The 12,803-nt window shown below is 39.5% G+C and overlaps 1 protein-coding gene across 2 annotated transcripts in view; it reads right to left on the bottom strand.

Annotated features, from left to right (window-relative positions):
• The window catches only part of DSCAM (DS cell adhesion molecule), a 465,618-nt gene that overhangs the window by 387,265 nt on the left and 65,550 nt on the right, over positions 1 to 12,803 (bottom strand). For both annotated transcript variants that reach the window (XM_071566625.1, XM_071566633.1), the window contains exons 2-3: positions 8,486 to 8,803; positions 3,927 to 4,073 (exon numbers count right to left, since the gene is read on the bottom strand). In XM_071566625.1, the coding sequence (XP_071422726.1) occupies positions 3,927 to 4,073; positions 8,486 to 8,803 (465 nt within the window). The remainder of the gene's footprint in view (positions 1 to 3,926; positions 4,074 to 8,485; positions 8,804 to 12,803) is intronic.

The following is a 12,803-nucleotide window of genomic DNA, read 5'->3' as shown; positions in this document are numbered from 1 at the left end:
TGTATCCAGTGGAAATGGCTCAATACTTCATCTAACAATTAGTATTCAAAATGGAACTTTCTGGTAAGAAAATATTTCTATGCATTTGCTGTTGGAGGTCAAGGCTTTCCACTTTTCCTCAAAATAGATTCATCCAAATAATTGGTTTTGCCTTGCTTTAAAAATCTTTTTTCTTCTGCCTTGGCCCCAGAGGACACCCTGTAAAAGCTTTTTGGCCTCAGATTTTCTGTCACGTGGAAAGACAAAGTGTAGAAGCAAAGCCCTAATTATGTAGCTGTTCCCCTGACAGACAGACAGAGAAGCACATGCACACCTTTTCAGTCTGCAGCTGTCCTTGCACGTGGAACCTTCAGAGAAACTGCTATTTCTGCCTCCAGACATGGGCAACCTCCCTTTTATTGAACATGGAGTCTGACCTGTTGGGATACTCCTTGGAAACGCTCCAGCAATAGGTCTTAATATGTTTCAACTCCCAATTACTTTACAATAACCTGGAGGCATGACATAAAATTGCAGCCAGGAAACAGAAGATGGTTTTGCCCAGCTGTATTTATTACCCACTTGGATTACTGTGGACATCAGTGTGCTCTCTGAAAATTGAGCATACAGACAAAAGCAGATACTCCCAGAAAACCTCATACTGTTTTAATCCAAGAATACCCTTCTTAAACATTCTTTCTAAAAAGGTAGGATATTTTTACATTTTAAAAGTAAAAACGCTGCTTTTTGGTGTTTTGTTTTGGTTTTTTTGTTTAAAATTTTACACGTATATAAAAAAGAGAGCTGATACCTGATTAGTAACAGACGAAATAAAGGATTCTGGTTCATCTACAGATCTCTCTATCCCAGTAGTCAGAATTGGACTATAGATAGACAGATATATGAAATATCTACTCTAAACTGTTCTTGGAAGTATTGCATTAGGGTTTAAGTCATGCAGAAAATTAAAAAAAAATATTCTCTGTTGATCCACTTGCCTATAAACCTTCCCCACTGAAAAGCTTCCCTGTTTCCTGTCCTGGGGTCTCCCATTCCCTGCTGGAAGGTACAGGCTTCCCAGGCTACTTGGGCCTTCCATTTTAAATGGATATATCATCTCAGGGAAAATCACAGAAACGTAGAATGGTTTGGCTTGGAAGGGACCTTAAAGTTCATCTCATTCCAACCCCTCTGACATGAGCAGAGAACCTCCCACTACCTTGTTTTCCCAAAAAAGTCTCATCCACCTCAAACCAAGATAACCACCATTTTTCAAATGTGTGTCTTTTTATCTTCTTGCTCTTTCACTGCAGAGGTTTCTCCTCAAGATCACTCTCATTTTTGCTGAGGCCAATGAGTAACCAATAAATCAGATACATTAACAGGTAGAAAACAACCAAACCTGATATTTCCAACATTTAATAGTGAGATTCAAAGCACATCAATGAATCTGGTCTAGCACATGGAAAAAAACCCAAACAAACATGCAAGCAGGGGCTGTTATAAGCAAGAAAATGCATTTCCTGGGAATATTGATCATTAGGAAAACAGCTCAATAGTTGTGTTATGTCTTGCATTCTATTCATCAGCACTGGCATTCTAAGACAGGCTTGATCAATACCTACCATTCGAGCTCATGGCCAGATTATTGCAAAATTGATTATGGGTGAAACTCCAGCCAATTGTTTTACGAAGCACATGTGTGTTCAGGCTTTTAAATGCTCTCACAATTCAGCTGCATTTCCAGGGTATAAATGGTGAACAAACAGATCCTGCCATGACTGTGGTTCAAGTGGAGCAACGTTTTCCTGCCTCATTTCTGCCCCAGGTAGCACTGACCTGTCCTCTAACCTGGACATTTGTTTCATCTCTGAAACAAAATCTTTTCTGAGACATGACTCAGTCTGAAAAACTGAGATTTTTAATAGCATCAGTTTTAATGAATTATGATTTATCTCCATGTAGAGTTCAGCCAACTGCAGAATGAAGCGATTTTCAGATAATTAGAAACTTGTTAAAGTTTGTAATAGACTTTTTATGGTTGTAGCGTAGTCAGCCACAGCCAGAAGTTGCATTAAGGAAAGAAAATTATTAGATTTAGGTCCATGCAGTTAAATGTTATTACACACTTCTATCCCCCAAAAGTTTGGGGTTAAAACCAATATAATCTAATCAAAAGGAAATTATCTATAAGTAGAAGCCATGATGGCCTACAGAACTGCCATCCTTTTTTCCCTAAAGAAGGGATTACAGAGAACTCTGTGCCCTACTCCCTGTTCCAGGGGGAAGGGCAGGATTGAGGTACTAATGCTCAAGTCAAAAAAATAAGATTGAGAGGACACAATCTATGTTGACAGAGAAAATATGTATTTTTCCTCATCATTCATAATGAACAAACTTAAAAAAATAAGGTAGATAACCACACAGACATACACACAGTTTTCCTTTAGACAATACTGACACATACAGTTGTATGTGCATCATGTAGCAGCCTATTTTAAGATGAAGGAAAATAAACAAAGCCATCCACTGTTGTGTTGAATAATCATAATCATGGTTTTGATAATCTCAAGCATACTTCTGTCTCATTATTTAAAGAATAACAGAAAGCTTATTTGTATATTTAAATACAACTCTGACCTGACTGTGTTGGCTGAAGTGTTGGTACATCCTACAAGTCAGATATCACAGACCTCTTTGAAAACACACTCAGTTTCAGTTGCTCAATGACAAAAATAATATTTCCTATTCAAACCCAAGAGCAAAATAAGGGAGTGAATTTACCAAGCCTAAACATTGCACCAATAATACAAACAACTGATCATGAATTGCATTGTACTTAAATATCTACTCAATCTTTAGAAAGCTCTTTGAAATATGTATTTTTTTAAAAAAACAGAACCAGGTGATGTCAGGAATCAATAAAACACAGAGAGAAATGAAATCTATAATACGAGTCATACAGAGACATAGATATTTCCATCAATGCCACGTTTGCCAGAAAGGAGAGATCATTAATATCCTGAGGATGTGTAGAAAAACATTTCCACACACTGAAGGACCACAAACACAAACATTCTTAGGTATACTCTGCAGCAACATTTACCTCAAACTGTTTCTTTCCATTCTGCATAACCCTGGAATAATACATTTCCAATTTCTTCACACATAAATCATTTGTATGTGTAACAACAGCTGCAACATGTCTAATATAAAATTTAGACATGTACCATACTGAATATATTTTCCTATATTTTCCTTCTCCCATGAATTTCTTACAATGCTTGTGCTTTAAAATGTTAGATATTCCTTGCCTGAATCCCCTGCACTTCCTGACCAGTGCCTCACATTTCCTCACTTTGTCAGTAAATGGATTAATGCATGTAACTACTTTAGTATGGATTGTTCCACTTCAATATGTTCAGATTATGGCACAGTTTAAAATGTGCTTAAGCCTCCAGTGTTATCTGTGAAGATATTTGAGATTAAAATGCTATGAAAGTATGAATATCAATTACATACCTCATTTAAACATAACCAAACAAATTTAGACTTGGATTTCTCCTAATCCATGAGTACCATTATTATTAAAACAAAATTACAAGCCAGAACACACATTATGACACTCAAATTTCTTTGGCATGTAGGAGTTCTTTATCAAAGTTAAAATGAAAACCCCCTTCCCCAGCACCAGAAAGCTGGTTTTATGCCTGGTATAAAAGAAAAACCCTGTTATTTCCCCCTCAAGCTTGCTGGAAAAGCAGAGCTGTCCAAAGCCCTCATGTCACAGCCACGGTCACAGGGATGCAGCAACACTGCAGGGAAATGCAGTAAGGCAAGGATGACATCCCACTCAGCCATAACTGACTCCAAGGAATCATCAGGAATCTGGGGGGCAAAACCAACCAGGAAACATCCAGATGAGAAGGAAAACCATGAGAGCCTACCTGAGACAAGCGAGACTGTGTCTTTCTCCCATGAGACAACAGTGATGTATGCCTCCACAGAGGAGGGGATAATGCACTTGAACACTGCTACATTGCCTCTCATGGCTTTCTGGTCCTCCACACGGACTGTATAGGGTTCCCGTAAAACTGCAGGGGGAAAAAGAGGTTTTATTAAACAAGTTCCAATCACACATCTCATCCATTTCCTGGGTTAGCCTTGCGAAGATCTCCCAAGGTGGTCACTCGAGTTGTGAACTCCTTTATATCAGTAAATGACACCATTTTGCAAGGCTGATTGAGAGTTAATATTTGAAAGGGTTCCCAAATCATTTTGTTGCCCCAAAATCTGAATTTCACCATTTCTGTGCTCTTCCCTTACCTAATTCTGAGGGCAAGGAGAAATACTTGTGTAAGAACTGCATGTTTAAATGGGGTCAAGTCTTCTGTTACTTGTCTAGTTTCCCGTGCCATGTTTCCCTTCAAAGAAGGTTTTCTGGTGTATCAAAGAGCACGAGGTACATGCAGGGACTGTGTGTGAATTGGACATCCAAAGGGGAGAAGAGAAGGTCAGTGTCAATTAGGATTTTGAAGAAGTGAGAACCAAAGGAGAAAAATCAATGGAGGTGACAGTGAGAGAAAAAGGAAAGTGTGCCAGAAAAACAGAGAAATAAGAGTATGTAAGGTAAGAGCTACATTCAATTGACCAGCCCTGGAAAGAATCACATAATGGTAAGGAAACAGAAACAAACCATGATTGCATTAAACAAAAACATGTTCTACTAAAACCCATCATGATTCAAAAAAACACCTTGATCCAGACTATTATTTGTCCTGCATCTGAAAGAATTAATTTAATGAACAAAGAGTGGGAAAAAAGGCACAAGTGGATAGACAAAGAATATTGCTGAGATGATATGAAGTTGAATTGTGAAGGGGAATGCAAAGAAAGAAAATCCTGGCAGTGAAATAATTCCATGAAGAATGAGGGATGAAAATTTCTGTGAGCAACAGTTAATGGAGAAGGTGGTAGAGCAGGGAAGAAACAGATGTTGCTTACTACGACATGTAAGTGGGAGACACAGGACAGGAAACAACAACAAAGACTCTCCAAGGTCAAGATGCAAAAAAAGATCACCACAGTCAACACAGATATACATTTGAATAGTTTTGGTGAGAATAGGGATGAATTTATTGGAAAATTACATATGTCTGAGATATGTATAAGCCTGAGGGTAAAAGTTATTGAGAAGAATGACCCCACTGCAGAAATGCCACATTACAGGGACATTTCTTGCCCACATGTCCTGTCCACAAACATATACCAAGTTCTACTAATTACATTTAACCCCACTGATTCTTTTCAGTTTGTAAAAGTGTTTCTATGTAACAGGAGCACTGGAATTTTTAAATGCCCCACTTGAGATGCATTCTAAGCAAAAAAAAAGGCAGAGTACTGAGATGTGAAAACAGTATCAAGTTTTCAGGTCCATTGCTACCACTGCTAAAAGGAAGACTGGAGTTCTCCACCCCAAACATTGCTATAACAGTACAACTGTTAGAAGTCCTAACCAAAAATAAATTTAATTAAAACCAGATTTAATTAAAAGTTAAATATCTTTTAAAGAGAAAAAAAAATCTGTTTTCTATTGTAAGATGGACATTACCAGTTTTTAAAAAGTCAATAATTTATTTTCAATCAAAGGTTAAGATTCTAACCCTGTTTTAAGTGCTGAACTGGTACTTTAAGCACCTCTAATGCAGTGTCTTTACAACATTGGCTGCCCTGTGATGAAGCAGCCTCTAATCTTGTCCTACACCAAGGGAATGGCACAGAGATCATCCTAATGAGGCTGACTTTGGTCTGATGCTCCTGCTCCAGCCACCATTTACAGAACTGGCCTGTTCAGCACCAATATTTTAACACCCTGCTAAAGATTTTGTACTTTCCAGAGCAGTTGGCCATTGGGAAAACCTGCCCAGTTGGTCCTTTCAGCGAAAGCAAACATAGAAAGCACATGGGGCACAAAAACTGGGAAGAGGTTTATTCACTTCCGTGCTTAAAAATTTTACATTACTGTGGTTTAGGAGGCCCCTCAGCTATTTCCAGATCATAGTTTTGACAGTTCCCATGAATAAACTGCTGATTTTTACTTTTGCTAAATTTTCCTCTTTTAAAATCCCAAGTCCCCAGGTCATTAATTTATATGAGAATTTCCTTGCTAAAAAAATATACTCCTCCCTGCCAGGACTGCACAAGAAAACTTGAAGGCAAAATGGAGATATGCACCTTTATTCCCATGTGGGACTGGCCTGGAAAAGGACTGAGTTTGGGTGTTTGGGTGTGGGGTTGTGGTTTCGGGGGGTTGGGGGGGTGGGTTTAATTAATTATATGCAAACCCACAATTACAATTATCTGTGAGCTGGAGCTCTTGTATCAGCTTCCCATATCCTTGGGGAAGCAGGTAAATCAGCTCCAGACTTTCTCAAGCTGTCTGTGAGAATGGGCAGAGCTGTATTTTTCTGCTATCACCAAATGCTCCACTGATGCTTCTGCATTTTTAGGAAACCCTGTTGTTGGATGAAGGCACTGGAAGGAGGAGCAGAAAAAAAGAGATTAGAAAAGGCCCCTCCAAAACCACACTAATTAGGGCCAATCTGAAATGGTGTTCAGAGCTCACATGAACAGAAATATAGCTCAAAGCACCACTAAACCAAATGAAATTTATAATTTCACATTTTAGCAACACAGGGTTTATCACCTGAGCATAAAACACACTGAGTTTGTGTTTTCCTACAACTGAGGGATTACACAAGCCTTTGGAAAAGATGCTCACCAATAACTATTGTCTGCCATCAGGCACAACCACAGCTCTGACACACAGGCTCAGTTCACATGAAAGAAGGAGATCTGTTTAACTCCAAACCTCAGTTTAACTGAGAAATTGAGTCAGACAGAGACATGAGTGGTAAAAGGTTAAAAAGGAAAAGAAAAGAGGTAAAGGGGCATTGCTAACTTGACCAAAAAAACTAAGTTGTTAACTTCTGAGCTACAGCTGCCTACTGCAAAGTCCATTTTTTCAGGTCCTTCTACTTGCAAGGTTTATTTCTCAAGCAGAGGAAGGAGACTTCTCCTGGGGTTCCAAAAGATTAATGGGATTAATGGCTCAGCAACAAAGCTACATCTTGTCATCCCTTTACACCTAAATGAACACCAGTTCAGAGTCCAAGCCAGCAACACTGAAAGTTTTACCCTCCTTTACATCACTTTTTGTTTATCTAAGATCCAGAAAAATTACAAACTTATACTGGGAAAAAATGATGCCCAAAAGATGTTCAAAACTGAGATACAGAAACAAGTCCACAAATGAAAAAAATACATTATGTTGTCTCTAAATATAATTCTGCCAGGCAACTTGTCCACAAATCCATGAAAGAAAACCAAAAGCACAAAACCCACAAGTGAGTTTCAAACATTCAGTTGGTTACAGTGTGTTCTTATGAATCTTTGATTTTCAAGCTTTTCTTTGTGGCCATCAAGCCATTTCATAAGAAGTACAGAGCATTATAGAAACTCCCCATATATGTAACATGATAACTTGCTTCTTGTGCAAGAAAACCCACTTCTCTAAACTAAAATTTTAATGAGACACGAATTTCATGGCAAGCTGGTTTTTATTCTTGCCTCCCAGTTGTCTACAAACTACAGATCTCTGAATGTTAACTTACTGTTAAGAAGAAGAGAATACATTTTCTTATTTAAAGTCACAGACAAATCTACTTACTCAGTGTTCAGCTTTCCTTATGAAAGTCCTGTGAAGACATATCTCCAAAGGAAAGACACTTTTCTCTTGAGAAAAGCTGAGCTTAGCTCCAGCAACAACAAAGAGGTTCTGAGGATTTGCATTTGCCAAGGGTCAGCTCCCAGACTACTCCTTGTTTGTTTGTTCGAGTATTTTAATTAACTGAAGTGGGTAGACAAAATCTTCAAGAACTAGGAAATCGTGTGTTTATGTGTTGTAACAAAAGGCCTGATTTTGATCCCACTCTAATTCTCCACTGGCTGACCCAGAAAACAGATGCCAAACTATTATGCTTATTTGCATCTTTCAGCTAAAAGAGAAAGCACTGCCTGCGGAGCCACAGCAGTTGCTGAATCATTGCACAGGACACAAGATCTTCTCTCAAAACAGAGCACAGGTGACTACAAGCCGATGAGAAGGGATGTGATTAGGCAAGCTCTCCTTTTTTTCTTCCAGCTCCTGGACAAAATCCAAAGACTTATCTTTTCCCCTCACAGATCTTCCATGTGTAAACATGGTCTGATCAAGGATTTCATTATCAGTTTCTTTTTCCTTATACTTGTGCTCGGCTGATTATGATCTTTGGAAAGCTGTATTTTCACCACCAAAATAATTCAAATTGGGAACATTATTACTTGTTAAGAGTTCAGAGGTTACATTTCCATCCAATCTCCCTCCCCTGACTGCTGCTGTTCTTTCAAACCCCCAAATTTCCCCTTTTCTCCTGCCCCCTTGAACCCAATAAAAGCCTCTACTTACCAGCCTTAATGTGAACATCCTGACTCCTGATTTTCCCTGAAGGATTTTCAGCTGTGCAATAGTAAGTGTTATCATGGATTAAGTTATTAAAGCTTGAAGGAGGGAAGGGGAAGATTTGGAGAGTGCCATTGGGGTGGACGTGGCGGATCCCTGGGACATCGTAGATCTCCTCGCCCGTCGCGAGGTACCATCTGAGCGTCACAGGGGGGATCCCTGCTGCTGGACAGGGCACCAGTGTCCCTGTGGTGCTGGCAAACACTACCTCTTGCAGAGATGCATTGACAAAGTATAGACTGGCGTGTAGCTCCTCACTGAAAACTGCAAGACAGAAAAAAGAGAAAAAGAAGAAACGTTGAAAATCGAAGAAATTTCAGCTACGCAAAAAATAATGTGACACCATTGCCCGACACAAAACCAAACCTGATGCTTATGGAAGGCAATCAAAGCATCTGGATCCCAATGTGAGCTCTAATAAAAGTGTTTCTCATTTTTAAAGGGTGTATCATCACATTTAGCAGACTAAGTGGTTTAGATGCAAAAGCAAAATGAGAAAACTCCTTTCAGTGTAAAGGCTTAGAGGTGACCTCATCCCTGTCTTAACTCCCTGAAGGGAAGTTCTGGCCAGGTGGGGGTTGGTCTCTTCTCCCAGGCACTCAGCAATAGGACAAGGGGGCATGATGGGCTCAAGCTCTGTCAGGGGAAATTGAAGTTGGAGATCAGAAAAAACTTCTTTCCAGAGAGAGGAATCAGGCATTGGAATGGCCTGCCCAGAGAGGGGGTGGATTCCCCATCCCTGGAGGTTTTTAAACTGAGATTGGCTGTGGCACTGAGTGCCATGATCTGGTAAAGGGACTGGAGTTGGACTAAGGGTTGGACTTGATGATCTCGGAGGTGTTTTTCAACCTATTTGATTCTATGATTCTGTGATACAGACCCACTCACTTGTGCATTTGCTGACACAGCACTATTTCTGAGGCCAGCAAATACCAGCAGCAATCTACTTTTAGGAAATTCCTGGCAACTAAATTTCTGCCTGGAACATTCTGCATGTGGGCATCCCTACGTTTATTTTTACACCCTTTCCATGACAAAAATGATATATAAAGTAATAGAAAGAACTTAGCAAACAGTGAAAAAAATCCCCTTAATTCCTTGAAAATAATACTTATATATACTTCATACAGATACAGCTTAATAGATAGATATCACTTCTAACAAAACCCTATAAACCCAAGTGCAAAGCACACCTCTGATAATCTTGGTTCTGCCATCCATGTGACTGCAGTCCCCCTTCCAACCTGAAACTGTGGATTCTATGACACTGAAAAAATTTGTATTGTTCAGAGCTTAAGATTAACCTTCAGTTTTCTGGACACTCCTGCCATGGGTTGTCCAGCTCTTACCCAGAGGGCTTGAAGGCTCCATGTGGCTTGAAGGTTCCCCAACAATTCCACCACAGTCCCTTTCTATCCTTCTCTGTCTTACCAGTATAACACATGATTTTTGTTCTCCAATAAATGGTAGGAGACATTCCAATACCACCACTCTGCTTTACATTTCCATATAGTGGTCAATTGTAAAAAATATGCCAGTTTTTCTTGACACCAACACAGAAACTTGAATATTTTACTCTATCTCAAATGCAGTAAGTTCTGACAGGAGTTTCTGAAGCCATTCTGGTAAGGAGTAAGTTTTATAAAAGAAGGCCATAGTGCATCAGGCCCCAGTGAGCATCAATGAGACATATTTCAGTTTAGCCTTCATTTGCACAAGAAGGATTCTCTCATCCTGCAGAAAGAACTTGCAATCCCAATATTAAGTCATGAAGAGCTTTGTCTACCTCTGCCACTTATGGGAACCTAAAGCACAAAATAAACTATTTTATCCTTCTCTCTCTTGATAACTTGATAAGATGTAAGGTGGAAAGATATTATTTTCTAAATATCAGCTTGATATTGACCATCAGGAGAGACTGAGAAGAGATCAAAACTGGCTCTGGGAATCCCTAGGAAAAAAATAAAATGAGAGATACACTCCCCAGTAGGTAAAGATGTCTGGGATGCAGGAGACAGACAGATAAATGAGCACCACAGAGCAGGATGAAAGGCACTTTGGAGATTCAGAAAGGAGAAATGTCAAGCACTGGAGCTGAGCCCTGCATATTGATAAGACAGGTGCAAGTATAGACCAAAATCCCTTGCAAGAAACAAATACTACCTAGTTGGTGTAACCCCAAGAGAAACTTGGGTACCTGAAAGCAAAAATAGTCATAATGGGACGAGACACAGGAAGAAGCAGGACTGAATAAGATGGTGCCACTTCTACATAATCACATTTCTAATTATAGTTGTGCTTTGAAGCACAGAACAGCATTGTTGGTAAGATAATAGAGAACTAAAAAAAAAATAAAAGAACTTGGCATTGTTCATCTGCTGTACAAGCCATTCTCCACAAATACAAATGAAACAATCAAGAGGGCATTTTAATTTCCATTGGCCAACAAGACATTCATGTAGAAGTAATAAACACAGTTCACATTTGCCAACTTTTATTATGCTATGCTGCTTCTTAACACATATTCAAGCAAGACTGGTAGATTCCCTGGCTAAGAACAAAGAGGTGAATACCACATTGCAAGTGCCATAAAATTAGAGAATTTCTGGAACTCTGTTTGACACTTCCATAGAATCTAACTTTCTAATCAAAAGCAGCACAGCTGAACTAGAGACTCATACTAGCAGCACATAACAGTGAATTTTTCCAGCTGCTTTGCATCCCCTGTAGAAGCTTTCCCCACTTTTGACAAACTTTCCATCCATCAGCCTCTACAATAGTGCTTCATTTTAAAACAGCATCTGCTGCACATTCATCTTAATGGCAGCCACAAACACACCAAGATCCCTGGAAAACAATTGTAGGGCTGTAATGCACACACATAAACACAATGCTGACAATCCAGATGCATTTTGTGGTGGAAAACACTGCGTGAGCTACTTGGATGTATTCAACAAAACAAAAGTGGGATTTCAGAAGCTTTTATTAAAAAGATATTTCTCTGCAATGTTCCATAGGAAGAAAGTGATAAACTAAGAGAAGAAATGATTTATCCAAACCTAATTGAAAGTGAGACAATTTGAAGATGATATGTAATTACATGTTACTTAATGGTAAAATATGATCCAACAACATATTTTCCAGTAAGCTCAGACTAAGAGTTGCAAGGGAGAGCTGCAGAGGAAGTTGATGGAAGTTATTGATGTAAAAAAGCATAGAGAAGTACATGAAGAATCAAATAAATAAATAAATAAACAAATAAAAGGCACATAAAAGAGAAGGCAGAACTGAAAGGGCTCACAGTTGAGTGACTGCACTTGGCCTGGACAGAGATGATATCAGATGACATTCATTGGTAGTGCAAGAGAAGAAAAGGCAAAGATTTCTCCTGAATAAGGTTTATTTATTACTAAATCAACAACTCTCGAGGGAAGCAGGAGGAACCTCAACAGTGCTCAGTGGATACCCCAACTGAAATGAGAAGGTGACAAACAATCTGCACCTGCAAGAATTTTGGGCAGAGAAGGCAAAGATCTGTTCCCTCAACACTGTGGTTAAAGGAGCACATCAACAGTTTATGAGATCGACAAACACAGGACAAGAGACACTTCTGGACTACCAGGTTCAATAGGTACCATTACCTCACTCACACAAGAACAGTGAGGGAAGGAGAGCAGGAGGAAGCAAGGGGAGGGAGAAGGGCTGCATAAATTTTTTGCAAGTTCAATCAACATTCCTTATACTCAACTATTTGAAGCCATAAGGATGAAATGACAAAGTATTACAGGCAAGGGAATTTCTCCTGCTTTTCAGAAGGGACAGTGCTGCTGTGTTGAGCCCAGAAAATGCTGAGTATCTCAGCCAGATACAAAATTTCCTTTAGCACTTGAAGAATCTGGCAACTAAACTGGCTCATGGCACAATAAGCTCGTCAGTGGGGCTGCAAGTCCATCCCACTCAGCAAAGAGACTGAGCACTGCACAGCCAGGCTGGACAGAGAGGGGTAAAGATCTGGGCTGGGCTTGGCATTTGCTATACCTGTACCTATTGGCATAGCTAAGGCTGGACTTGGTTCTTTGTTTTGTACAGAAGGGGTCTTTCCTCTCTTCTGCCACGTCAGTCCTTCCCCAGGGTGCTGCAATTCCTACTTCTCTACCCACTGTGCACTTGAAAGTCTTCTGTAAGGATCTAGCCAGTAACCCTTGGGATATTCCTGCCTGTCAAAGCTTCACTGTATATTCCACAAGACAAAACAGGCTGAAAC

The sequence above is a fragment of the Pithys albifrons genome, chromosome 1 (assembly GCF_047495875.1).
Source record: "Pithys albifrons albifrons isolate INPA30051 chromosome 1, PitAlb_v1, whole genome shotgun sequence".
NCBI classification, from domain to species: Eukaryota; Metazoa; Chordata; class Aves; order Passeriformes; family Thamnophilidae; genus Pithys; species Pithys albifrons.
The sequence above is the reverse complement of the archived record's forward strand: the minus strand, read 5'-3'. Positions and strand labels throughout refer to the sequence as shown.